Source organism: Drosophila mauritiana, chromosome 3R (genome assembly GCF_004382145.1).
Source record: "Drosophila mauritiana strain mau12 chromosome 3R, ASM438214v1, whole genome shotgun sequence".
NCBI lineage: Eukaryota > Metazoa > Arthropoda > Insecta > Diptera > Drosophilidae > Drosophila > Drosophila mauritiana.
In genome coordinates, this window is record NC_046670.1 from 21,145,025 (window position 1) to 21,172,775 (window position 27,751).

Below are 27,751 nucleotides of genomic sequence, written 5' to 3' on the forward strand. Positions count from 1 at the left end.
AGGGCTGCCACCCTGCACTTACCAAGGTTGCCACATCAAAGAACACCCTTAATATTTGGGATATTAAATATTTGAGGCCAAGTTTGAAAACCTTTCCAAATCCCAATAATAATATTGAAAAATATTTTATTCGAAAAACAAACATCACATAACTTAAAATTTAATTCGTCAATATAAATCTAGCTTATCTGGCACATCTAGCACATCTAATAGTTTTCATTCACTCTGATATTCGTCGCCCGCAACTTTTAAGTTTATACAGAATTTTAAAATGTTACCGTTCAGGAGCCTCAAGTCTGGAATAAAATGGAATGCAATTAATGTAGTGCTCAAATTCGACTAATTCGTTTTCATACTTGTGCACGGTGATCAGATTGCTAGCGTCGACCTTCGTATCCTGGGGCGTCAGGAAACAATACTGACGCGACAACCACTCCAAACCCTCGCCGATTAGAATTTCCGTGATAAACTTCCGGTTTACTTCATCCTGAAAGAAGGTACGTTGTCTCGGTATACTCAAAATAGTGGCGAATATAACACAAACTCACTGTAAACACATCGTATTCGTCCAAAAAATAGAATGGATGATCTGAAGTGCTCCAAAGTCCTTTCAGCAAGGATACTGTCGTGAACGATCGTTCACCGCCAGATAAACTCCTGGTATTGGAAGTCTCATTCCCACTGGGCGGAAATACGTTGATCTTCCACGTCTTCTCCTTGTCGCTGGTCTCGAAACTAACTTTAAATTTTCGCATAGCAAGGGCTTGCTGGGAAAAGTAAAGAAAATCATTGGTAAGACTGTAATAGGTTTACAAGAACTCAATATATACCTCAAACTGAAACTGAACCATTGTGAAGTAATGGTGTCGCGATCGCTGAAAAAGTTGCGCTCGCTGATGGTAGGCCATGCGCAGCTTCTTGATCACGGAGTCAACCACGTCCAGGTGCCGAGATTGAAGCTCCACTTCGTCTCGCAGTTCCGCCAAACCTCTCTCCAGCTCTTCAGGATTGTAGTTGAGCTGCTCCACCTGTTTGATCTTTGATTTGTAACGACTGATTGCCTCGCGTATTTCCTCCTCCGTTTGCGTCGTCGCTATGAACTCTCCCAATTTCTCGGCCTCCCTGCGAGCCTTTTCCAATTCGTTTAGCACGGCCTCCTTCTCGCCAAGCATTTTCCTCTCCAACTGCAACGTTTTTTGGAAATTACGTGTGTTTTCTTCATAGTGGAGGTCCAGGCTTCGAATCTTGCTTTCGACTTCGCAAGCTTCGGTGTCCAGTGTGGTAAGCTTTTTGTTAATCCCCTCAAGGGCTCGCCTCTCTTCGGCTTCAGTTGACTGAAGTTCTGCCTGGCGATCTGTGATGCTAATAAGTTTTTCCTGAAGCATTTCCCGTTCTAGCCTACATTTCTCAATTTTCTCGCCGCTATCAGCCAAATGAGATTTCTACAAAAGCAATAAAATAAATTAATACTAAAAGGATACGTGCGAATTAGCACTTACCAATCGATCAAACTCCGGTAGCTCTTGATAGTCAAAGTTTTGCAGCTCCATTATCTGCTGCATCGCCTTCTGATTCCTTGATTGATGCTGACCAATCATTGTACTGTTCTTCGTAATCAATTGTTGGTTGTTTTCCACTACCTTTGTGTGTTGCATGTAGTCTATTTCCAATGAAGCATACTTTTCCTGAAGATCGCTTTGCTCCATTTGAAGCTGGCGTATCCGATCATCGACGTTTATATGAATATAGCGGGCGTCTGTTATTCTAGTCGAGTAGACGGCGTAGTTGGGGGATGGTATGTACTCCAGTCCCAGGTTCGGCACCAGCACACGCGTGAGATTGGGCGGCACATTTTCAGTGTCAGAGGTGAGAAATTCGGCAATTTCCTTGGACTCCGTCACAAGAACCGTTTCGATGCGCAGAATATCAATGAGGTAGTTCATTACCACAGGATCATCGCAGCTGAATGTTTAGAATATTTATAGTGAAATGAATCACATACTTCAATTGCAAATGCATTTACCTGATTTCATCGATTAGAACTGTGGTATTTGGCGTGGTGGGTCGCACCTTATTCCTAGACACGTCGTAAACCCGATCCGTAAACGGACTGGTTATAATAGTGGGCATATTGCCGCCTTGGAACTTGTTTTGCAGCAATGCCCGCAGCGACTGGCGCTCGCGGTCTGAACCAACGATAAAGGAACGCAGGCAGTGCATGAGCTGGTTCTCGATCAGGTCGCGGTACTTTGGATTGGGCGCACTGATATACTGGCCCAGCGGACCGCGGGGCATTCTATGCATATTGGAACCGGCATACTGAGTTCGCAGTGCATGAACAACCTGTATCGTTTGCTCACCGTACACGGACAGTTTGTTGGACTTGTTACGGGACAGAGTTTCTATCTCCCTACTGATGTTTTCTGTAGAAATTGGAAAACATATAATTGATTTTATTTGAAAGAAGATATCAACTTACGCTTTGATTTATGCAGCTGTATTCTTTCATTTTTTAAAGCGTCCACCCTTTCCTGGGCTGATGTTAAATCTCGATTAATCAGCTGCTGCTCTGCTCGCAACTGGACGATGCTCTCCTCGTTTTTGGCTACTTGCTTCTTTAACGTCTCCATCTTGTAAGCGTGCTCTTCCCGCTGCTCCTTAGCCCGATTAAAGTCGGCATGATAGTTTCCCATCAGCTTTTCACATTCATCATACGAATGCTGATCCTCTCGCATGCGCCGTTCTGCGTTCCCTATCTGGGCTTTGACTTGGCTGGCTTCTAGAAGCAGATCCTGTACTGCTTTCTTAGCGGTTTTAAGTTTTTCATCCTGGAACTTTTGTGTTGCTAATATTTGATTTTTAGAAGCCTCAAACTCTCTGATGACAAAATAAATTTATTATTTATTTTTATTTATTATTATTTAGTAATCTTACTTCAATTTTTGGTTCATGGTGGCTTGTGTACTCTCCTTTTTGGATGTTGTCTGCTCCAGACTCGCCTTCTTGTTTTCAATCAGTTTAATTGAATGCTCTAGTTTATTGAGCTCATTTTGGTAATGCGTCACGGCCATCCATGCAAGCTTTGTTTTGCACTGCTCTAGATTTACCTGAATAAGTATAGCGATGTTAGGTGTAACCGTGATTACAAGAAGTGAAATTTCCTACCTTGACCATTTCCTTATCTTTAAGCATCAATACCTTTTCCTCCTCCGCGTCAGCCTGCTTGATCACCGCATCTCTCTTCTGTTAAATTAAAACAACAAAAAACATATGTAGAGACAGGAAATATTAAATGCTAAACTATTTCCACCTTTGCCAGTTGTTCCAGGTCTTGGGTGAAATGACGTCGCTGGGCATGGCACTCAGTTAGACTGCTGGTGCAAACATCCAGTTGAGTTGCTTTCATCAACAGTTTGTAATTCGATGCTGGCTCCAACCTGCAAACAATAAAACATGCTTAAGAGGCATGTCTGAACGCTATAGCGGATCTTCTTACTCTTTTAGAAACTCCCTCGCCGCCTCCTGATTCAGCACAAAAATGGGATTCTCCACATTGATGCCGAAGCAGAGCAGCATGCGCCTAATCTCGGACACTTTCTTCGAGACGCTTTTACCTCGAGCGTCCTGAAGATCGTACGTCGAAGAGGAGTGGCGTATTTGACGCACCACGGTAAGGTGGGGCCCGAAGACGTCCGCTTTGAAGGGCCGCAATCCCGAATTTGACAGCGTTATGGAGATGGTGGCACTAACTTCGCCGTTCTTGATTAGCTCTGAAATGCATATATCATAATTGCCTGATTTGCATGGCCCTTTCTCCTACCTACTCTGTATACTGCTGGCCCTGTTGGTTGCCCTAGCGCTGCTTGTCAGGCCCAAAGCCAGTGCCGTGATTACAGCGCTCTTGCCACTGCCATTATTGCCAACCAGGAAGTTAATATTGGGCCCAAACTCAATAAACAGATTGGAGTGGCACATGAAGTTGGTAAGACGCATGGAAATTACTTTGCCGCAGCGATCGAATGCGTTCGGTATCGATAGCTCTGACTATGGATAATATAGGTTAGATAAACTGGGTCTAAATGGTTTATCTCTCAATCCTACCGTCAGAATAAAGTCCACGGAGCGCTGGGACATGTTTAAAGTTGTTCGGCGCGTCGGCTTGTTTCGAGACCTTGCCGTCCGCGAAGTAGACGCGTTCGCATATTTCTCCGTCTCTTCCTCTTCGAGATACGCCACAATTTCCGGCTCCGCCTCCGCCACGAACTGCTGTTTGCTCCTCTTGCGAGTGGGTTCTGCCATTGAGCTATCGCTTTCTGATCCGGTCGAAGGCATCCGCCGAATCCTGCCTCTGCGACTCCGCTCCATTTGGTTTTGTTCTACGCAAGGCAAAAAGCGCGGGCTGATTTAAATGTTAACAACTTGTTATGCACTGACTATACTTACTTAGCTTACTCGCCTTTATGTGCCTGAGATTGTAATTCTTGTTGATTGCAATATTTATAATGCAAAAGAAATGTAAAGCGCACTATCTTAAACAATTTCGCGAAATAACACCACAACCATTCTATCCAGTTCCAAGCGCAGAGTGACCAGATCTCAAGCGATTTGAAGCGTCACATAATAATCCCGATTTCTGCCAATGCAGTAGAAATTCATTGGCATGTACCGCCTAATATTTAAAAATATTTAACTAAGTTCATTTTATAGATGCTAGCAAACTGCAATTTTATATTGCTCAATAGTTAAAAACACATTTAAATATAACGTGCATATTTGTTTTCTTTGCATTTATGCTAAGGCTAATTAATTAATTTTAAATACCTTAGGTCCACATAAGAAATCTTCACTGTAAATTCCGCATTTTACTTTTTGCAATTTCATTTTAGAGGTGGAGAAACATCGATGATTCCTTTAAAAACATCGATGTTTGTGATTTTCCGTTTCTCCACCTCTATTTCATTTTCTATTTCCACGAAATCAAATGAAATTCATTTGATATTTATTTCCAAGAAATCAAAACGAAGCACCATGTCAAGTTCAGATGACGATTGGTTTGACCAGGATGAGAACGACCTGTTGCAGGGCCTGGAAAAGTCCTTAAAGTCCCTGGAGCTGCAGAAGAATGAGGAGTACATCGAACGCCCCTCATCTGAGGGTAAATACCACCGTATGGTTAAGCAGCCATCAAGCTTTTTGAGGGAGCGAACTTCACAGTTCTCCCTGACCGAGTTAACAAATGCCTTAAAAATGCCAGCCATCGACATGTTCTTATACTTTTTGTCCGAAGAGCGAGATCTCTTCGTGAATCAAGTGTTGGCCAATGACAGTGTGAAACGAGTTGGCCTGTTCGTGGATGTCCTGTGGTCGCTCTGTGAACTCGAATTGGGCGGATTTGATGAAGTCTTTCTGTCCGCATTCAGCCGGCAGACGGCGCTTCTGGACACGATCAAGAATCTTTTGCAGGCCAAAGCCGCTGTGGCAAAATGCGATGCGGAGTCGGCACTAATATTAAGCCGTGTTAAGTGGATGCTTCTACGAGCCCATAAGCATGGCCTCCTTAGTCGCCAGGGCTACGAATTGGTAGAACTTTATAAGAAATTGGCACCTTCCTTTAAAAGCGATATGATTGATGGTCTCGAAGCATTCACCGGTAACTTTTCACATAACGTCAAGGGCCTAATTTATCCAACGCTGGAGACGTTACTGGGCAAGGAAGCAACTAAGGCTTCCAATGAAGAAGAGAATGAGCGCTTAGTGTCCGACAAAGTAGTCCAATATGTGAATACACTGCGGAATTTACTAAGGGAAGATTTTTTAGCACCACTAGTTGAGTTTGTGCAACAGCTGCGCAGCGGAACGGATGTCGATGAGTTGAAGCAACAGGGCCTTCTATGGTCCGATGTGCATCTTACTTTAAATCCACAGTTTGCTAACGCTCAGCGTCATAGCCTTGTTTTTTTGAAGGTTCAATCAACTAAAGTATCCAAGAATGTCTATAAGACTTGGCTGAATTCTATAAAATCTGGGACTCTGCTCTGTCTTACCACGAGTCTGGCCTTTGATGATTTAATTCTTGCTTCCGTTGGCTATACTGAGCCAGAAAAACTAAAGGAGGAGTGCGTAAGATATGTGTTAATCATTATAAAGACTAATGTTCATATTATTTCTATAATCCGCAGCTAAGTGTGCAGATTGTCAAGCAATATAATATTGGAAACGCCTACAACCGACCACTGATCATGTTCCAGGCGCCCGTGTTTTTCGAACCTTATCTCAGAGTTCACAATTACCTGAGCACTTGCAGCACAGAGAAGTTTTCCATGCGTCGCTATATTGTAGACGGGCAGGTAAGTTAATGTGTAAGAGAACAACTAAAATATATTCTACATTATCAACTATTTAGATGGAGATACGACCGCCAGCGTACATGAAACCAGGAGTTCAGCTTAGTTTCAATATAAAGCCCTTCACGCTGGACAAACTACCGGAAGATCTGCACTTAAATGAGAGTCAGAAAACTGCATTCAAGGAAGCTTTAAGCAGGGAGTTCAGCATCATTCAAGGACCTCCAGGCACCGGAAAAACACACCTTTCAGTGCAGTTGGTTAACAGCTTGATACAGAATGCCAAAGCCCTGGGCACGGGACCCATCATTGTGCTGACCTATACCAACAATTCGCTGGACAAATTCCTGGTAAAAATTTCGCGGTACACCCAAGAAATTCTTCGCTTTGGTAGTCAGTCGCGAGATCCGCAAATATCAAAGTTTAATTTGCGTACCATGATCAAGCCAGAATTGCTGCCACCGCGTCTGAAGCGAATTTGGTGGCTAGTCAATTGTGAGCACAAGAAAGAATTCCAGAACCTACAAGGGCTGTACGCAAACTTTGATGGCAGCGAGGAAAGCTACCAGGACATTCTGGCGGCTCAGGAAAAGCTTAATCAGGTTGCCGAGCGTATCGAAACACTGCGCATGGTTTTCCAGTTCTTTCTAGCAAGGGACAAGGACCTGTTGGCCATGACCACCACGTGCGCGGCTCGCCATAACTTCTTGTTCAGGTTGCTACAGTCAAAGTGCGTCCTCTTTGAGGAGGCAGCCGAGATCCAGGAGGCACACATCGTGGCATGCCTAACGCCGCACACAGAGCACGTGATCCTCGTCGGCGATCACAAGCAGCTGCAACCTTTCAGTGGCAGCAGTAAGGTACCACAGATCTCGCTCTTTGAACGACTTATTGTGGCGGGGCTGCCATATTCACGGCTTAATCTACAGTACCGCATGCGACCCTGTATTTCTGAACTCCTTGTGCCCAGCATTTATGACGAGCTGCTCTGCTCGGAGTCAGTGAAGGAATACGAGGACATCCGCCTGATGTCTAAGAACTTGTACTTCGTTCAGCACAACCAACCTGAGCACCGCACTTCTGATATGTCCGTTGAGAATCTTTATGAAGCTGGCGTGTTGGCTAAATTAACTGAGTTCCTGATCCAGAAGGCCCAATATAAGCACAGCGATATTGTGATATTATCCCCTTACAATGGCCAAATAGAGTGCATCAAGAACGCGGTATGTAAGCAATATAATTGTATATTATTTAATTTTTCAATTCTTTCTCCTTCTGCAGCTTCCCCAAAACTATCGCTCAACTGTGCAAGTGGCCAGTGTGGATAGTTTCCAAGGCCTTGAGGCCAATATAGTGCTGCTCTCGCTGGTGCGGAGCAATCTATCCGGCCGAATTGGCTTCCTTCAACAAGCAAATCGGGTGTGCGTGGCTCTTTCTCGAGCCCGCTGGGCTCTGTACATTGTCGGTAATATGACGATTTTGGAGGATTCTTTCCCAAAGATTTGGAGCCCAATTGTCAAGCGCTTGAAAGAGAATAATGCCATCGGAGAGGCATTTCCGACCATAATAAGTACCTGATTACACCTAATTAAAAAATGTAGATATGTGACATTTGATTTTCTGTTGATTTTATTTAGTTTGATGAGGGGTTTCAGTGATTGAAGATCGCTTGCCGATGTGCGCCTCGTTTATGCCGTCAGTTTACAAATTCTATTATCCTGATGCACTCGACATTTTTTGGAGCTTACAATGAGGGCCGGACAGGAAGTTTTTCTGTGTGCTGAAACGTTTCCATAGATGACGGATCTTCGTTCAATACTTAAAAATACTTCTCCTTCGACATTTACTTTGTATTTTTGCTGCACGCATGTATGTACACATAGTTTATATTTGTAAGATCTTTTTAGGTCTAAATATGCACAATAGGGTGGGTGTATTTCTTATCCTTCAGAATCGGAGTTGCGGAAATGAATACATTGACATTTTCTTCACGTTGCATGATTGTTAAGAAGAATCTTATTGTAATAAGTTTCGCCACCGATGACCGATTCCAATCCACACAAAACGACCTATCCCAAATGCAGTCAAATTAGTCAGTTGACCAATTTTTTTTTTTAAGCTTTCTAATGTCATACATTACATGAATCTGCGGCTGCATTATCAACTAGATCTATTTTACTTTGCACATACGGAGCATTTACTTGCCTGGCCAAAATAGTTTTTATACACATTAGTTGTATGTTGTAACTCTGTAGTTTTTGTAACCCTGACAGACTCAACTTGGAAAACGGGGTTGATCAGATAAATTTGCATAGGTTCTTTTTACTTAGATATCTTTTTCTTTTACTTTTTACACAATGTAATTTACTTTTCACTTAATGCATAATTGGTTTCGGGGAACTTTTTACGAACGGCTGCTGAAAATGTGGCTAAACGAAATCGGCTTAGATTTACAATGTGGTTAGATAAGAGTGTTTCAAGAATTTAACTGCTGACATGTGCATATTGTATATAATGGATTTATTCGATGGTGAAAACGTGCAGTTGATAAATCAAAACGAGAAGCGCGTAAGAGGTGTGCAGCAAGTAAATTATATTCCTTCCTATTACGATTACGATCTTAGTTAATGTGTTGCATTGGTGAGCACACTTTGCGATCCAGCGCACAAAGCGGCGGAACCTCCACAACGTCGTCAGCTTATAACTTAGGGTTCTTGGGGGGATGGTGGGTACAAGAGCTGAGGGACCGGATTAGAAATCAAAGTTTGTCGTATCTAACTTAAACTGAATTTTGATGCGAGCAGATCGCCACGTCAGTTGGGAGCGGGATGGGGAGTGGCGGTTTGCTGCTTATCCGCCGGCGGCGGCGGTGGATTCACTACTTTTCTCGCCGCTCCGAGAGCAGCTGTCAGACGATGGCATCCGCTATTGCTGCAGCTCCGACCCCTATATCCGCCCGGGATCATGAGTGCACCGCCTCCACTTCCACTTGCAGCTACTCCGCCACTCCCGCTCCCAATCCCACTCCCGCTTCCTCCCCCGCTGGCAGCCGACGTGCGCGTGGCCGCCGACGCCGTCGTCGTCGTCATCAGGGTGGTACTGGTTGTGGTGCTGTTGCTGGTGGTGGGTCTGCCGCGTCTATTCTATTGCTACCGGCGATTGATCAGCCCGTTAGGAGGCGCCTGTTGGCTAGCCGTATGCATCAGCTCTAGCTCCACCAGCAGTGGGAAGTGATCAGAGGGTATATGCGGATGTGGGCATCCAACAACCTTATTCTCGCGCAGCCAATCATTGGAGACAGGACCCAGCAGGCCCAGCGGCACCATGCCCGTCTTCGTGTAGAAAATGTAGTCGATGATGCCCTTAAAGTCGAACGTGTAGTTGGTGTGCGGCATGATGTCCTCGTTGTAGGCGGAGGCTAGCTTGAACGAGTGCGTAAACTCGTTGGTGTCGTTCGAGAGCAGCCGCTGCAGGCAGGACTTGTAGCCCATGTCCTTGAAGTCCAAATGATCCATGGAGACGCGGCCCTTGCCCAGAAACTCCACAACGCCTGAATCGGGTAGCGAGTTGAAGTCACCGCACAGCAGCAGCTGGACAGCATTGGAGTCGTTCTTGTGACCCGGCCGGAAACTGTGGCTCGCCTCGTCGATGATCGTCTTCAACTCATTGCTGAGCATCATCGTCTGGATGAGCTTGACGTCGCAGAACTCAGGGTCCCAGTGTATGTGCGCCGTGCAGACGAGCAGCGGCTGCGAGATCTGCGTCACCTCGGACATCGGCTCCCATGCGTTCTCCTTCACCTTGAGCAGGGCGGCCAGACCGATGTTATCCTTAGGCATAACGCGGTTCAGCATGTTGTCGGAGCCCTCGGCATTGGCCATTGCCAGCTGATTGAACTCGATCAGTGACTCCTTGATCAGCGTGAACCTATGTAATGAGATCGCAGCATTAGTTTATCATTTAAATAGGTATTGACATCTGTACTCACTTGGACGCCCTGAAAAATATCGCACAGCCATCGACGTACTTCCTCTCCAGCTCGGACATAGTCTTAGCTCGCGACTTCGGTGAGAAGATTCCCTCGTACCCATCGTTCTTGAGTTCCGGCAGGAAGAAGTGATAGAACTGCTCCGTTTCGATCTCCTGCAGACTGATAATGTCCGCTGCATAGTGCCGTATCTCGTCGATTATGGACTTTTTCCGGTACTCCCAGCACAGCGCCCACGACGGACAGTATCCGTACATTTGCCGCGTCGCGTACTTGTCGCAGAGCACATTATAGCACATGACCGTAAAAATGCCTACGGGTGTGGAAAAGTATTTATTAATGCTGTCTATGAAACCAGTGCATTCTTAAGCGTAAAATTTGAAAGGCAACTACTAAGTTGGCGGAGGTATCGCTTTTGCAGAAGTTATTTTTTAATTTAAGAGCATTATTAATTTAATAAACAATTTTCTTAAATTACTCTCAAGTACTTATTACTGCTAAAAGACTTGTCGACGGAAAAGCGTCTTGTTTAGCTATCTAGGGCAACTGCAATTGGCTGGCTAATAGAAAATTCTTGTCGGCCGCTTGTCGGCCATTAGGCTTTAATTACAACTTACAGGCTGGTCGCGTTTTGTTGGGCTTGGCCAGTGGTAGCCAGGGCCTCTGGGGCGGTGGATTCACGGTAACTGCAAAGATAAAACACAAAAAGAGAAGCGGATGTGCGGTTAGTAAGTTGCGCGAGTGAAAATGCCAAGTGGCAAGAGATTATTATGAAACTAGCACCCGCACACACGAGCACTCCGTATCGGCTACCCCACTGACACACTCATTGCTGCACTGGCTCCATCCACGTTCTCCCACAACCACTTATCTACGCCCCGTAGAAATCCCCCATGCCGTCCATCCACTGGGTGCAGATTGCAAGCGGTGAAAGTGACATGCACAAGCAATCAAATTGCTTCCGCCTTTGGGTTGCCCCAGCGCAAAAGCGGCACCACCAGTTCAAGTCAGGTGGTGATTCGCTTTTTGCATAAACCGCTGAGGTGCCAAAGTGATGTTGGTTCAAAGGTACTCGTACTTAGGATTTAGGTACACATACCTAATCGTTTTTTTTCATATTAGGCAATAAGTTTTCTGTAAAGGATTAGCAAGGTTATGAAGATATTGCGAAATGTATACCCCAACCAAGTGTGCAAATAAGTAACATTTCCCATCACTGGTGCTGCGGGAACCACTTACTACTACGTGATGGGGCAGCACTGCTTGCCTGCCGACTGGGACATGTGCTCCTCCAGCTGGGAGGAACATGCTGCGGTGTGGCGAAACCGATAAACGTCGGCTGCAGCAGGTAAGCGTAATAGGAACGATATGGGAGCTGCTGTTGCTGCGGGTGGCGCTGATGATTCGGATGATGCGGTTGATGTGGGTGGTTCGGATGTTGCTGGTGGCGCTGGTGGTGCGGGTGGTGCGGTTGGAAATTCTTGCGAGCCACACCCGCGCCACCTTTTCTCGAATTGGTAGCCGTGACTGGGCCGTTGCTTACAACATTGTGCCGCAGCAAAGGGCGCCTTGGAAAGGAACTGGGTGCACCGCTCGTCGGTACAGCGTTACAGTGGCAGTGGGACTGTGGAACCTAATCGCACCGATGGCCAGCGGTTCGGACTCCTCTCTGGCGCTCTGAACACGAAGCGGTAGCTGGGGGGCTCTGGGCGATTTGTTTTGCTTTGTTTCGCAGACCTGTTGATTGTTTTTGCATTTCTTTTTTCCCTCTGGTAATTTTGTGCACGCGGTGACGCCGACTAAAAACTTTCACTTTTTAATAAATTTTGTGATTTTTTTTAAAATAATTTTGCTTTTGTCTGTGTTTTGTTTCGGCTATGTTGCTTTTTTTTTGTTTTTATTATCTTTGCTGACTACATTAACACTGCTTTGATTGCATTTTAATTGTGCAATTCGTGTTTAGGACTCAGCACTCTTGCTGCTCTTTAATTATGCAAATGGTTATTTAATGGAACGGACCACAAAATTACAGAAGACGACGAAAATGAGTCACCGAAATGAGAAAAGTCTGAAAAGGCAACGTAACGCGTGTACTTGAATGATCGTTGTGTGCGAAGCACAAGTATAAACTAAACTGCTTGAATTACAAAACTCCAAAACGAAAGACTTTGACAGCGAACTCAATGCCAACTTTTGTTAGCAAATAAATAGCATCCTCCAGTGGATGCTCATCATAGTCATCATCATCATCGCGGGTTAAAGGTGTTCGGTTCGGTAGCTTGGGTTAAGTTATGAAACTTTTACCCGCCGACTTCAAAACACCCACGCACCCACTCGAAACACCAATGTTGTGCCGCCGAGTGGGTCGCATGGTAAATAATTTCACCGAATTTGTGAGTGATTACCCCATGGACAGGTGTAACAAAAGACAAACGCACATCGGAAACACTTTTCAAAACAAAGCGTTCAACGAAATTTGAAAACAAATTTGTTCAGCCAGCGAAGCGTGCCACAGTTTTAAGCGGCTTGTGTGGAAAGATGGATTGCTGTTTGCTGGCACAGATGTGTGTATTTGGTATGGGGGAAGTGTTGCTGTGGAAAGTCACAACCTATATTACTAACTAGCCAGTGAAATGTATAAACTATTTTAGCATTTCATTCATTTGTTCAGAGATCTCAACTATTTCAGATACTAACACTTGATATTGATTTTACTTGTTATATAATGACTATTTTACGCCTATCTTTATGAATACTTCGTTATCACAGTTCTCATTGCCAAAATAAAAGTGAAAACGAAACCCGTTTCTCTAAACTCGCGAATGGTAATTGAAAGATGTTTGTTTGGTGCTCCACTTTTTGGCACGTTATTCTGTGGGCTTTCTGCTGTCAGATGTTAATTTGCCTGGCAAAGTAGCATCATGACTTTGAGTTGGGAAAGCACAATTGTAATGTTCCCAATCATCTACGGACTGTGCAGAGCACAGTCTCCGATCCTTTCCTTAATCCACCAGCTCGCTCGCTCGCTCGATCGGTCATAAATTTCCAAACGTCGCACAATCAAGATTATTTACTGCCTAATGGATGCATATCAATTATGTTTACTCTCTCTTGACACGGTTAACTCAAAGTTGCCATTCGATGGTTCAATATTCGCCTCGCAGCCTGGTGTCACGCCATGTCGTGTCGCCTCCTCCAAACCCACCAAATCCTCCCAATCCCATCCATCCCGAGGCTCCTCTTACCGCCACCACCACCCACCAGCAGCAACGACAGCACCACCTTTCCCCTGGATCTTCATTTCTGGAGTCCCTCCTCGGGCGCCATTAGAAAGCCCTTTCTATCCAAAAAGTTTTCATGGTCGCTGCTTGCAGCATTTGAAAACAAAAAGCAACGAAATGAAATACAATAGCGAAGCAGCAGTGGAAAAAAAAGCCAAAGACAACAAACAAAAGTTCGAAAGGCAAAAACCCAAGTGAGCGTATCGAAAAAGAAAGTGAAATTCAAATTGAAATTTGGTGCGATTAAAAACGCCAAGAGGCCAATATGCAGAGCCTGTTTTGTAAGTAAGCGTGTATTGGATTGGCCAAGCCAACGATTTCGTATGCACAGCACGTTGGCAAATGGACGCGATGGATGCGAGGAGGTGGACAACCACTCCGGCGGAGTTGTGGCGAACTGGAGGCCAGGCCAGGCCAGGCCAGCTCCGCTCCGAATAGAAAACAAAAGTCAACTCGCCACTTGCCACACTTCTGCGAGCACTGCAATTAGATAACTTGTTTCATTTGCACCAGTTTTTTTCGCAGCAGCAGCAATTGACTGCCAATGTTCAATGGCGTTCAGCAATCGCAAGTTGCAAGTTGCCAAGTTGCTGCCTGCTGATTGCCAGTTTCTGACTGGTATGGGTTGGTTGTCAGTCCACTTCAGTCGCCTTCGCCATCGATGGGATTCGATGCGATGCGATGCGATGCATCCACTCAAGACAATCTGGCATTAAAATCATAATAATGAAACACAATTTAAGGTGCACTTCAGGCACTCCACGCAGCCAAGGAACTACAAATGGGGTCAAATTAATAGCAATAATAATTAATATTTGCTGAAAGAATGAGATGGTGCTTAGTAAACCAGTTAACCAGTTAGGAAATGAAATACTAGAGAGATCCAATACAAAATGCTGCCTTTTAGCCTCCATTAAAGCACAAGTCACACGATATATTTTCGTATTTTTTTTGGCTGCTATTTGTAATCGCTATTCTTTTGGCCCCAGCTGTGGGTTCAGTTCACTTGCATATGTGCGTGTGGGAAACCAGTTGGACAGCATTTGCCGCTGCATTTCTTGCCGGGTTTCACACAGATCGTGCCCGAACGTGAGCGCCATATTCAAAAGACTCCAATTGTGCTGCGTCACATGGAAAATCAATTGAAAATGTGCGCGCACAGTGATTATGCACAGGCAAGCGGATGACGAGTGGCAACAGCCGCTGCAGAGGAGCACCCCATCTCCACCAGCACCAACGCGGGCAGCTCCATCAGCAGTTGGATTCGCAGACTGGCGTGGGCTTTCTTTCCATGAAGCAAGACACAGACACACCACAAAAAAAAAAAGAAACATCTAATGATTAGTAAAGAAATCAAATTGATTTTGAGCATTGTTGATTCTATGAAGTGCATTTAGGGAAATTATCTTTAATTACAATGGGAAAGAGTTGTTTGGGTGCATGATAATAGGGCACACATATTGTACACATTTGTTTTTCCCAGTGCACTAGGTGGCAGTGGCAGCATCTTCGTAGGAGGAGGCAGCAACTGCCTCACGCGATCCAACGGCCAACAATGCCGCACGCTGCTTGGTTACGTTTATTTTTCTTTCGCTGATCCACTTTTAAATCTTTGCGCGCACTCGCAGTCGCAGCAGTCAGATACTTTCTCTCTCCCGCCGTTGGAAAGCGGCGACGAGACAACTGCCTACTGCACACTGCCTTCTGCCTTCAGCCTTCAGCCTGCCTCCTGCTGGAAACCAATCCAATCCAATCCAATCCCAGCCAGCCATCTACCAAGCCCCAAAGAAAACATCCAGGGGCTGGTCTCACAATCCATTCATAGTTGGCCAACAAAAACTCAACTATAATTAGAAACCTTAACTACCGAACGCCGAAGTGCTACTGCTCATACTTGAAGAAATGCAACTATAATAGAGTTCACTATTCAAATAAACGGAATACCCATTAAAAGCAGTAATAAATTTGTTTATTACAATAAATAAATTTATACATGCAGAGCAGGCATTAATCTTACTCTTAACAGATAGGCAGCATTTAAAAATAGCACAATACCAAAACCGTTGAATATCTGAACAAACCAAATATATTTACTCGTAAATTTAGTTTTTATTCATTTCACATTTTTGGCGCAGATAGCCAAATTTTAAAGGGGAAATCGCTGTTTTCTAACATTTCACCATGCGAAGAACCAATAAATTAACCAGAAGACGGTGAAATGTACTGGTTAAACTTATATATTGGATAAGTAAGTTTCTTTCAGCGAAATGAAGTGCTAAAACTCGTGGGGTCTTCAATTAAGAATAGCTTCTTAAATACTTAAAATGACTGTGTAGAGAAATCGCAGCCATGATGCATGGTTTTTTTTTTCTTCTCTTTTTTTCTCCTCTTCACATCGAGGGGCCTTAAGCAGGAAATACTTGATTTTTTCCCAGTGCAGTTCGGCCCATTCCCTGGCCATTAAACTTTCTAATCATTTGCACTTCCTTTTACGCAACAACAACCTTGATAAGCCCAAAGAGCCAGGCCAAAACTGAGACAACCGGCAAACGAAAACGAAACCAAAGCGAAATGGAAACAGGCTGTAAGCTCACTTCCGCATTTAAAACAATAACAATAAAGGCGAAGCGACCAGACGAAGAAAACAAAAAACATTTCCAATTTCTGATGCATATTTATAAGAAATATGGGCCAATTATGCGAATTACTCCACAAAAAACAAGGGGCGGAGGGGGGGAGAGAAACAACCAACCAACAAGCAATACAAAAAACAAAAAAAAAAACGGAAAAAGCTTCGCAGTGACAAAGCACAAAATAATATAAAACCCGGACAGAAAAAAAAAAAGTTCACATTTCGTAACCGAAATAACCGTTAACGCTAACAAAGGCGGACAACAACTGGGCGGGACAGGGCGGAGGGGCGTGGTGGCTCCGGTGCCGAGGCCCCAAAATGATCAGCCGCTTTTGTTACTGCCCTCCGCCACACTATTATAATTTTTGGCACTAATATCATCATCGTCATCATCGCTGCTTCTTCACTCCCAATTGCAGTTATAAATACCGGTTTCGCTATATAAATAAACCATTTTCGGTTGTTTGGGGCCGTTTTGTCATACTAAACGGAGCGAAAGCCGGGGTATATTGGCCAAAAAGGTTAGCGATATATATATATATATATATATACATATAAAAAAAACATGCAATATGATGCTTAGGTGGGAAGAACCTAGCATACAGATCCTAAGGGATATGCTATATGGTTCTAAAAAATTTATTAACACTGCCAACACAAATTAAATTGGTGCATATACATATAATAATATTAAACTAAACTTTTTATAACTTTTCTTAAATAAAATACATTTATTTTTTTCTATCCTATCTGATCCTATCCAAATCCCTTTCCTTTCCTGTTCCGTTCTATCCTAACCATGACATATCCTACACTTTAAGTGTTAGAAATGCGTTAATGGCAATCAAGTGGGTTTTACAGGGTACTGCCCAAGTCCACAGCCCCACAGTGTATTTTCGCTCCACTTCCTCTTCCCACATTACAATTCGGCGTGCTCCACTAAATCGGCAAACGTTGTGGGAATCGATGACGCCGCGATGCGTTTAAAATGCATTACAAAGCACAAAAGTTGTCATAAAAATTAAATTAAATAAAAGCCGAAAACGAGAAGACTTACGTATGACCAAGGGAACGGGAGGTGGCTGGAGATCATCAAGCGACTTAAGCCAATTAAACGATTAGGTAACAGTTACAACCATAATCGCAGCAGCATCGTATGCAGCGCACACACAAAACCATCGTCATTGGCCAGAAAAACGCAGGCAGTGGTAGTAACAATAATAAAGCTCAGACGGGTCGAGTTATAAACCTACATAGAGCGGCAAAATTTGTACAACCAACGGTGGGCCACTGCGAGTGGCAAGCGGAAAAAAGCCAGAAACAGAAAAAAAATTAATTCATGTTGTGCCCATTTCGTGAGCGGACACAAAAAAAAGGTAAAAAAAAGATGAGGAAGAATAAGTTACAACAAGAAGCAATAATCAGTTTTAAAGACCGAATATCTCAATACTCTATAAAATGATATTACAGCATAGCTATGGTAGATCCTTTGATTCGCTGATTCCCGAGAATTCTAAGATTCTATCTGGTATAATGTGTTATGAATTATACCAGATAGAATCTTAGTTATGCACATTGTGAATATATAGATCGCATAAACCTTTCTTTAGGGCATAGTAGTAGGTCACAAATGCGACAGGCTTAAATGAGAAAGACTGAAAGAGTTAACACCGGCCCTTTGGCCGTTCTCCGTCCACTTGATTTATGGGCTCCGAGCCACGATGCATCTTCGCCGGGAGATTACGACACAGGCGAGACATTAGACCCCATCCTCCAATCCATTCAACCAATGATTTCGTCATTTGAGGCTGCAGCGACGCATGGCGAGATCAAGTCTTATATATATATATACACAAATATATATGACAATGAAATGGATGAATGGTCAGGTTGGATGGGCTCAATCGCCTGCTCTTTGTTCTTAAGACCAACTTCTGCTAACTGGTGACCTAATCAAGCATGATAATCTTTAATAGGTGTGGAAAAAAAGAGAGTGACCCAATTAACTAGTGTTAGGTAATACTGGCATACTTTCTGTTCTGCAAGATTGGCTTTTTTGCAATCTTCAGTGGCCCCACGAACATATTTCCATTATAAGGATTAATTACTTAGGTTGCATTTAACCTACTTTTAGCATAATTTATATTAATATAATACTTAAGATCACTCTGAACTCAACGCGAAAATCGAAAAGAAGAACGTGACTTTTAATGACTTCTTCTGTTTTTGCTATCCACGCCGACAATCAAATTTACACATTGCCCAACATGAGCACAACATTTACTCCACCGAATTATTCAAAAAGAAGAGTGGAGCCCTTCGAGTGGCTCATGAATAGTGTGGGTATAGTTTGGCTAATGGGCCAGACAAGTGGCAACCGGCAATTGTCTGTGAAAATCCACAGGCAAGTCAACACGAGAACGGCTGAAAAGAAAATCAACAGCGGTGCCGGCAAAAAGCAAGAAAACCACTTTGAGACGACCCAGCGAACGAGCAGACGGCATTAAAAGTGGAGAATGAGTGTAATAATGACATTTGTGTGGCCGTTAGAAGTTGGATTCTTAACTGTTTGACATTTTGCGTAACCTTTTTCGAAGACATTTGGCCTTTATCCCGATTAACCGCTCTGTGCAGAGGAAGTGGAGTTAGGTTAGAAACTTGGGCAACTCCACGCCAAGAGGATGATGATGATGATGATAATGAGGAGGATGAACCACCGGTGTTGTGTGTACGTGGCCCACTGAACTGGCCAAGTTAATTGGAAACTTAAACTTTCAATTTCATGGCGAAATGCTAATTTCTAGCCAAAAGAAAAGTCAACTGGAAAAGCGGCTAAGCGAATTGAGTAGAAGACTTTGGGGGAAATTGAAGACTTGGGAAAGTCTAACTAAAAAAGCTAACTAAAAAGTGAGAGAAATAGAAAATGGCAGAACCTTAGTACACTTACAAGATAGCAAGAGAATTTTAACTTTATAACATTCAACTATAATATTGATTTATAACGATTCAAGTGAACACTTTGATTTCCCTATTAGACCAAAAGCTTTTCTAAAAGAAAAAAACATTTTTTAGATTCAAGTAGATTGTCATTTCGAAACCCCAGCGAATAGAACGACAAATTTGAAATACCCGCAGCTGGGGAAGGTGAGGAAAAACAATTAAACTTCGGGGGGACAGAAGGAAAAGCGAACAACTAGCATGCTAAGAAAGATGGCCCCGCTTCGTTGGCCACCGGCCATATCATCTATGACCAAGAACCACAACAACAACAACGACAGCCGGCCGAGCAGCGCGACGCATTTATTGACGTAGCCAAAACACATTAGCCACCGCTGGCTGCCAGGTGGTTCAGTGGTGCGGCGGTGCGGTGGTGGTTCGCTGGTGCTAGATGGCGGCTGATGGCGCAAACAGTGTTGCAAATGACCCAATTATCCACTGACCCACTCAACGCGCGTCCGTTGTCCGGGTCCGCAGTGCAAACGATGGAGCATTGAGCATGGAACTCCAGCACGGATCTCCTCCTCCAGAGGTTTGCCGGCTATTGCGAAAGAGCCCGGCCGATGTTGGAAGCTGACCTAACAAGCAGTTAGTAGCCCAGCTGGCTGGCTAGCTGGTCAGAACTCCAAATGAGGCCCTAAAATGGAGACATTAATTAGCCTAATGACGGGCACAAAATGCCCAGAAATTAATTTGCCGGTTACGGTTATGACAGCGGTTAATCTTTTTGCGAAAGCCGGCAAGACAGACCCATCTCATCAGCCAGAAGCAGATTCACCCGGGTGAAAGGTTCCCACTCAGCAGCACTCGGTAATTGAAATCGACGCTGCGCGGCCTCCGCTAAGCGGTGAGCTTCTTCTAATGTTTTGGAAAGTTCATTTTCGAGTGCTGTCGATGCAGTGCGTCTGGGAATTCGCTGGGTGCTGGGTAGGCCCAGAAAAGCCGCCGACTTCTGTTTGTTTTTCCGGCTTCGAATGCGGCTCAAACGTGCCTCATTATAGACGATGGAGTTTGATTTTTTGTTTTCCCCCCATTTTACTTAGTTTTTTTTTTCCAACACCTTGGTATTTTTTGGGGCTATCAAAACAGCAATCAAGTTCTTTTTGTTTGACATTTTTGTTTACACTTTTTATTGGGTTCTCGTCGTTCGGGCTTAATCAAAATAAATAAGTTGGCCATATTGTGTGTGGGTTACAAATGCGGTGTATTGTTGATGGGTCGGGTTAACTATAGGATTGTTATTTGTGCAAAAACGATGCTTACGAATAAACACAAGCACTACAATAAGAATGCGGGAGCGCACACAATACGAACTAGTGAAAATATTAATTAAATAAATTAGCTTCGAGTGGTAATTTCTATCTGGGGAATGGTAACACAAACTGTCTGCCCGGAACCTGCCAATGGAAAATCTGTGACATTTTCCAGCGCGATGCCGAGATGCTGAGACAACTCCGATTGCTACTCCCAGCCAACACGATTCGAGCCAAGTTAATTTCAGCCAAGCCAAGTTTGAGCTAGAGGAGTCGAGTCGTCGAGCAGAGCGGAAAACTTCAAGCAATTTCAGTGCGCGCTGCGCGTTCGTGAGTTTCTTTTAATTAAAAATAAGGCGAAAACTTTTACTCGCCGACTAACTGCAGCACAGGTAAGCAGTAAGCAGTAAGCAGTAAGCAGGTAACTAGGGCTGCTCTCGATTTTCAGATTTAGATTTTATGCTTGGCGAGGCGATCGGAGTCGGAATTAATTGTGCACCAGATCTTCGTTCGCCTGTTTTATGCGCCCCTCAAATTGCGAATCTCATATCGAAGATATAACGCGATGTGGATAACGAATTAACTGAATGATCGCCTCAGAGAATGAAACTCTCACTTTAGGCTTATGAATATTCAATTGGAGAGAATGAGTTATCAGCTCAAAGCGAATCTTCTGAAGGTTTTGGTTTCTTTCAATCGAACAAGGCTTGTTGAAAAATCCTCTACCCCTATATTATAATAAATTATCATGCACAGATATAAGCTTTTAGTAGAACATCGCTATAAACCACTAGAGATCCAATCTGTTTTTGTGTTTCCCCATATACATATAACTTATCGGCTATAAAAGTTCACGTTGTAGCGCTTCGATTACGGACTAAGTAAAAACATCCAAACCAACTAATCAGTTAAAATAAAATAGAACCCAAAAAATACATAAAGATACAAAACTAACATGTAGGAACGTTGCCTAAGCTCTACGATAAAAATTAACACCCTAAATATGTAGCCCTATATAATTCCCAGATTTTTGGGAGTACAATTGGGGACAGGTGGCTTGGCTTTTTGGCCCTATGGAATAACGTTAATGCACAAATAACAACAACAACTAATTGTATGTGTAAGGTAGATGGAGATATGTATGGGGGTATAGTTAAAGTATCTCTAGAGTTCACATCGTACATCTACACGATTTCTACAGTTTCTTCTTCTTTTTGCGCCACAAAATCTGCATAAGAGTCGCACCCTTCCCGTAACCCCCACCCGCAGCTCCGTCATCTGTGGATCTGTGGTCTTGGCAAAAAGAAAAAGAAAAGAAAAATGTCTTAAAAAAAATACAGATATACAAAACGCCGCCGCCGCCGCAGTGAAAGTGAAAGTTGAAGTGGAAGTCGGACTGGGATTCGTATGTACATGGTTTCCAGTCCCGGCCTGTCTATATAAGTTTCCATTTAGCCGGGGATCGTATCCAACAGCCTGCTTGCCAGCCTGCCTGCGCCCATTTGGTCAACTCGTTGGCCTTTTGTTTTTCGCTCCGATCACGTCGATGTTTTTGATGATGATGATGTGATGATGATGATGATCACCTCACATGTGCGTTATATCCATTTAATGGGTTTTCTTCTTTCTTCGCCGTGTTCGCTGGAGTTGCGCAACTTGGGTTGGGTAGAAATTCAAAAATCCATCGAGGAGATTTACATTTCCCAATCCGAAGTCGCCCACGCATCGCTATCTCGTCTCACGTTTCACCAAATCGTCGCAAAACGAGCCACTTTCTGGGCTGCGATATCGTCTCGTCTCGTTTCCCATTTTCATGGCTTTGGATTTGATTAGTTTTCCACTGGCATCGTCACGAGATGGTGGAAAACGCTGGCTTCAGCTTACCCACCGTGCCCAATATCAGCCTGGTGGGTGTGGCCCGGCTGTCTGGGCCCAGTTTGGCAGCTGCCACTTGGCTGTCATCGTGGCTGCCACCTCCACTAGGCTGCCTTCCCCCGTGCCACATCAAACCCAAACTGTTGCCGTTGCCAATGGTGCTGCTGCTGCTGCTATTGTTGTTGCAATCCACGAGAAAATCCAAGGCTGTGGGCGTCGCATCCGTCAGATTCAAATGCTCAAAGTTAAAGACAAGGCCCGACCCGCAGTTGTGGCTGCCAGCGCTATCCAAGCCGCTGTCGCTGGCTGCACCCGATCCAAATCCCGATCCCGATTCCGATCCCGCGTGATCTACCGCATTGCAGGTCTCGATCAGCTTGCGTGATATCTCATTGAGGCTCGCATCGAGCAGCGTCTCCGCCTGGGCGGAAATCGAGGAGCAGGCGTTGCCCAGCTTCCCACCACGCCAGCAATTTCCAAACAGATCGTTGGCAATGTTGATTCCACTCAGGATATCCCCGTAGCCGGAATCATCGCTCAGGCATTGCGAGGGTGTGGCAACTGCGCTCGGATGACTCCGCTGGGATCCGATTACTCCCACTTTTTCCGCCCGGCTGCTATCGCCGGTAATGGGAGCAAATTCCTCGGTGGTCTCCTCCTGCAGGGCCAATGAGCTGGGCAGGCTCTGGCTGCAAATGGAGCTATCGCAGGAGCTGTCCGAGTGCGTGGATGACGTTGAGGAGGAGGACTCTCGGCTTCCGCCTCCTGGCTCGCTGGAAGAGGCATCGGAAAGCGATCGCCGAAGCGGGTAATCCCAAAGCGAACGAAGTGGGTCACATTCTCGGCAAAAGCAGACTCCGTGCGTATGATCATGCTGAAATATTCCAGATGGTAGGTGGTAAGATCCACCCGCATTTGCGGTGTAACCGTCTAGCGGATTGGTCATTTTCGGTTGCAAATCCGTCTCAATTTTGAGCAAAACCCCATTGCCCGGTTTGCGATCCTTCTTGCGTCGCTTCCTGGGTTTAATGATCCTTGGCAGACAGGTCTCCGCTGGTGTGGTGCCGTGATCCTGGCCAGCAGCATTGTTAGGCGTCTTCTCTTGGCTACTGAGCACAGGTGGTGCCGAATTCTGATAGCGAAGGGCTCGAGATTTGTCAGCCAACTTGAAAGCAGGCTGACTGCTCATCGGCTGGTAGCCACTCCAGTTGTTGGCCACAGGATGATGGTGATGTTGCGGTTGGTGGTGCTGCAGCTGCTGTTGCTGGAGATGGTGCTGCTTGCCATTCTGCTGGAGCAGCGGCATGCCCTGGGCATGCACAGCCAGCTGGGACATAGTGGCCCCTCCAGGTGGCCAGGTTGGACATGTTTTAAGAGCGGATTTCCTCAGCAATCTCTGTCGCTGTGCTGGCGACAAGTGACTGGAGGCATTCGAGATGAGCGGTATGCCGGCGCACTCATTGATCCGCTGCTGGTTAACCACTCCATAGCCAACAGGCTGAGGTGGTTGGCCAGCCGATTGAGCTGCCCAATTGGGCGGTGGTGCAGACGGCGGACCATGATGCAGCCTGTACACAGGAGCTGGATGCTGGCTACCCGGCCAATGGCTCAACGGATGCTGGTGGTATCGCAGGGACGCGTAGTTGGGCGGCGGTGGTGGTGGTGCTGCTGATTCTGGCGCCCTGTAAACGGCCACATGCGATCTCATACTGTTTTTGTCTTAGTCCCAAACTGAATCCTGTCGGCGGATCGAGTCGATTGCACATCACTTGGCCGCTTGGTTAGATTATTCGACTTGAGCGAGCCACCTTTCAGAGAGGCATTTCGGTTGGCCAACAGTCGAGCGATTCCACCGCAACGAAATGAAAAGCGAACGCCAAGAAACTGGGACACGACGCGATCGCAATTACGAAACACACGGCGCATGCGCGACGCTCGCGAACGGGTTTCCAGCTGAAGAGAGACTGGGGAGCAGAGTGGAGCTAGTGCGTCCGCCTCGTAGCCAAGCGAGCGGCAGACTGAAGTCAGCTGCTAACGCGATCGACAGCGAAACCCGGCTAACAGTAAAAGCCGTTAAGACAAGTCTCTCTCTCTCATTCGCTCTCTGTCTCTTACGTTCCACACTGGGTCCACACGTACGCTCTGACGCTCAGCCACCGGCTCTCTTTTTTGGGCCAACTTGCATCGGAGAGCAGCTCTTGGCTTTTGCATGTCGAGGTCGTGCAGTTCTTTTGGCCAACGCCGTCAATTGTTGTAATTGTTGCATTCAATTAGACATTTTTAATTGATGCCCGGGCATTATGTTTTTTGGCATTAATGGGCAGCCGTGAGTTTGAACTTTAATTATGGCTTTGGCAACAGATTTTATGACCTATCCTGGTGCGGAAAAACATTAGCTAACAATCTGCGTTTGAAAATGGACGAATAAATATATCTTTCCGCTGTTACAACCCTACTATATATAAATACATCAAAATCGTTTTTGATCTCCCAAACCAAAATTTGCCAACAAGTCATTAGCCCTAAATTTCCTAATAAACTTATATATCGAGCAGTTACATAAGGAATTCTTGCTTGGCAAGATAATCTCCTACTTTAAGCTTCCTTTTTTTTATCAATAAGATCCCATCAAGTCCAGCAAGATAGTTAAAATACCCTTGAGCCCGTAGTTTCTTCGAAAACTTTCTCTTTTCGGAAGCCTTTTTCGCGTGCTTTCCTTTTTACCCCACACATCCACACACGCAGCCAGACACACACCTGGTCAGGAGCTGCTCACGCACCGGGCGCACATACACACAGGGATTTAGATAGACATGGTGGGGACTCACATGACAAGTTGTCCAGCATGTAGGTGAGCAGTTTCTGCGTGCCGTTCGGTTCGTTGTAGATGTTCATGAACTCCTTTTGCAGCGGATTGCCCATGAGGCCGAGTATGACGAGGTGGAACAGCTTGCCGATCTCGTAAGGCAGTACGCGCAGAAAGTTGTTGTTCAGCAGCAGTTCCCTAAAAGGAGGCAAGACAATGGAGTGGCTTAGTGAAAAGCATGGATCAGTGATCAATAGGGTCTGCGCCCAGACAGCGAGTTCACAATAGATCAACTGCTAAGGATGCAGTACAGTATGGGACATAATAATAGGATTTAAATAATATTCTATGCCAGTCCACAAACTCACCGCAACTGGATGAGTTCGCCGAGCTCTGCGGGAAGACTTCTTAGCTTATTGCTGGACAGGTCCAAAGTTCGGAGGCTGGTCAGCATGCCAACGTCTGCGGGCAATCGCAGCAGCTGATTGTCGTTCAGGTAGAGGGCGGTTAGATGCTCAAACTCCCACAGCGACGGGCTGATATTGCGGACGCAGCCTGTAATCAGAGGTGTTGTAGAATTAATATGATATTTGTTGGGATTAAGTGTGCGATACCCACCAGTAATCTCTAGGCCACTCCAGTTTGTCTTCTTGCCCGCAGCTATGTCCTCCTGCGACAGAAAGATCTGCTGCCTCCGATTGGCGCTGTCGTATTTGTCTTTGTTACGAGACATTTTATAATGATTGCCTGTTCGGTATAGAAGAGAGTTATATTAGTACGTGTATAATGTAAGAGCTAACAAGTTAATATCTGGAATTGTTTCAAGGAAGTTAGGGCTCATGTTAGGAGACAAAACCTCGCTTAGCAACAAAAATGAATGCTTTGAGTTTTAGCTTAAATGTATCTAGGAGTATTGGAATCAAATCATAACCTTTCATAATAACCGCCTGATGATAAGCGTCTCTGCAAAATATTAATAAAGTGGTTTCCATTATTATTTTGTATTAGTAAACAAAGGTGGGTCTGAGGTCCGGGTATGGTTTACATACACAGCTCAGGGAAAACTAATAGCAGTACTTAAACATCAACGAGTAAAATTTAAGTGCAAGGTAAAAGGTCGATATGGAAAATACCGCCAAACTCAATGGTTGGATAGGATTTGAGGAAACATCTTCATATTTTATTGATTAATTGAATTGGATATGTATTTTGAAATGTTTCTTTTTTTTTCAAAGATACATACATATATTAGGCTTTAAGGAACTGCTATTGGCTTTCGCACAGCTGCGGATGGTAAATTGTAAATCATAAATAAATGCAAACGAAAATGATTTTGGTAAGCGCGCGCAAAGTGCAAGCACCAACACACACGCACACACACGGACGCGTAGCACACACAGAAACACTATACAGTTAGAAAGAAGAATGGCGTGGGCGGGCAAAACAAGAAGAAGGAAAGCCGTATGTCGCATATTGAAAATCGTGGATACCAGGAACCTGTGTAGGATTACCTGGTTCAGTTCACTTTTCCCAGGAAGTCACCTCAATCGGAAATTCTGGCTCAAATTTACTTGTCGCCTCTCTCCACGTTTCGCGCGCTCTTTTCGCTCTCCGCCTGCACTTACTCGAGGATTTTGAAAGGAAAAGGAAGACGCAGCTGGGTTCTGCAATATTCGATATTCGTAGGATTCACAGTGAAATTTAAGCGACTTCTATCGTTTTTGGTGCCTTTATTTGGGTCCTATATTTGTTATTTTATTATTTTGCTGCTTTCCGTTCGTGTTTGTCGGAACAGAAGCGACGATTCTGCTAATCAACCTATTCGTTTTGAATCGCTCTTTCTTCTGTTGGGCCTCCGCTTTTCATTTATTTATCACGCGACTCGCTTTCATCGTCGGTTCTTGTTTTTGTATACATGGTGAGCAATCGGAGTTGCCACTCGGTTTTATCAGTGAACGGTATCACGGCAAGTTTTGGCCAAAATGCGTGCTTATTCGTCCAACTGAAGTCCGGCCTTGTGTTCTGATAAAGTGTGAGATGACGTTTGTTTGTAAAAAGAACTACTCAAATGGGATTTCAGTCAAAACAAAACAAGAGCACAGCACACACAAGAGGCACACACACACACAAGACGCACACACACACAGACGGTCACAGAGGTGCAGGGCTGAAAATAAAAACACGTAGATATTTCGTACTGTTTGCTTTACTAGCCACTTTTTTCGGTCAATGTTTTTTGCTGAGAACCCGGCCTTCGACGCGATATATTTTATGTAGTTTAGATCTCTGGATGGACGATTTATTTGTGAATTTAGCGTGCTGCTGCTATGTGTAAACTCTCGTTCGTCGCTTTCCTTCGTTTTTCATTTCTCTTTTGTGCGCTGGTTTGGCGTACACGGAAATGTCCACTCGCTTTTAATCGGCTATCGGAAAGAATTTGCAAGCAGGGTCTCCAACTAGCGTATTAAGAAAGAAGCTATATTTTGTTGACAGTTTTTTCAGAACCCTGTTTATTGAACTGATTTTTTAAAAATTTTGTTAAAATCAGGAGCTCTGCAATATTAATTTGTAAAAT

At 44.7% G+C, this 27,751-nt stretch overlaps 4 protein-coding genes across 12 annotated transcripts; 1 reads left to right on the forward strand and 3 right to left on the reverse strand.

The window, feature by feature from the left end:
• Window positions 1-109: 109 nt before the first annotated feature.
• Window positions 110-4,593, reverse strand: LOC117142944 (structural maintenance of chromosomes protein 6). 2 transcript variants are annotated; one of them, XM_033307259.1, is made up of 14 exons: window positions 4,444-4,593; window positions 4,102-4,376; window positions 3,825-4,044; window positions 3,497-3,770; window positions 3,311-3,437; window positions 3,166-3,243; window positions 2,935-3,107; window positions 2,480-2,877; window positions 2,024-2,423; window positions 1,500-1,962; window positions 831-1,442; window positions 549-767; window positions 357-487; window positions 110-296 (listed from the first exon to the last, which is right to left on the reverse strand). In XM_033307259.1, exons 2-14 carry the CDS (start codon window positions 4,363-4,365, stop codon window positions 275-277), a joined length of 3,381 nt encoding a protein of 1,126 aa, XP_033163150.1. In that variant the 5' UTR covers window positions 4,366-4,376; window positions 4,444-4,593; the 3' UTR covers window positions 110-274. The 2 variants fall into 2 exon arrangements, with proteins under 2 accessions (XP_033163150.1, XP_033163151.1); XM_033307260.1 differs by having other exon boundaries at window positions 4,102-4,399.
• Window positions 4,594-4,937: 344 nt separating this feature from the next.
• LOC117142946 (NFX1-type zinc finger-containing protein 1) lies at window positions 4,938-7,960 on the forward strand. Of its 3 annotated transcripts, none has more exons than XM_033307262.1 (4): window positions 4,938-6,120; window positions 6,180-6,347; window positions 6,404-7,567; window positions 7,626-7,960. In XM_033307262.1, exons 1-4 carry the CDS (start codon window positions 5,029-5,031, stop codon window positions 7,920-7,922), a joined length of 2,721 nt encoding a protein of 906 aa, XP_033163153.1. In that variant the 5' UTR covers window positions 4,938-5,028; the 3' UTR covers window positions 7,923-7,960. The 3 variants fall into 3 exon arrangements, with proteins under 3 accessions (XP_033163153.1, XP_033163154.1, XP_033163155.1); XM_033307263.1 differs by having other exon boundaries at window positions 5,022-5,155; XM_033307264.1 differs by having other exon boundaries at window positions 6,026-6,116.
• Window positions 7,961-8,449: 489 nt separating this feature from the next.
• LOC117142948 (CCR4-NOT transcription complex subunit 6-like) lies at window positions 8,450-27,561 on the reverse strand. 6 transcript variants are annotated; one of them, XM_033307269.1, is made up of 8 exons: window positions 27,375-27,560; window positions 26,108-26,139; window positions 25,795-25,923; window positions 25,545-25,731; window positions 25,199-25,374; window positions 10,950-11,018; window positions 10,333-10,645; window positions 8,461-10,271 (listed from the first exon to the last, which is right to left on the reverse strand). In XM_033307269.1, exons 2-8 carry the CDS (start codon window positions 26,112-26,114, stop codon window positions 9,494-9,496), a joined length of 1,659 nt encoding a protein of 552 aa, XP_033163160.1. In that variant the 5' UTR covers window positions 26,115-26,139; window positions 27,375-27,560; the 3' UTR covers window positions 8,461-9,493. The 6 variants fall into 6 exon arrangements, with proteins under 6 accessions (XP_033163158.1, XP_033163159.1, XP_033163161.1 ...); XM_033307271.1 differs by lacking the exon at window positions 27,375-27,560 and adding an exon at window positions 26,802-26,904; XM_033307267.1 differs by having other exon boundaries at window positions 8,450-10,271; window positions 25,545-25,923; window positions 27,375-27,561.
• LOC117142947 lies at window positions 20,343-24,400 on the reverse strand. The gene has a single exon (XM_033307265.1). The coding sequence runs from the start codon at window positions 24,076-24,078 to the stop codon at window positions 22,345-22,347; it is 1,734 nt and encodes a 577-aa protein (XP_033163156.1). The 5' UTR covers window positions 24,079-24,400; the 3' UTR covers window positions 20,343-22,344.
• Window positions 27,562-27,751: the final 190 nt, after the last annotated feature.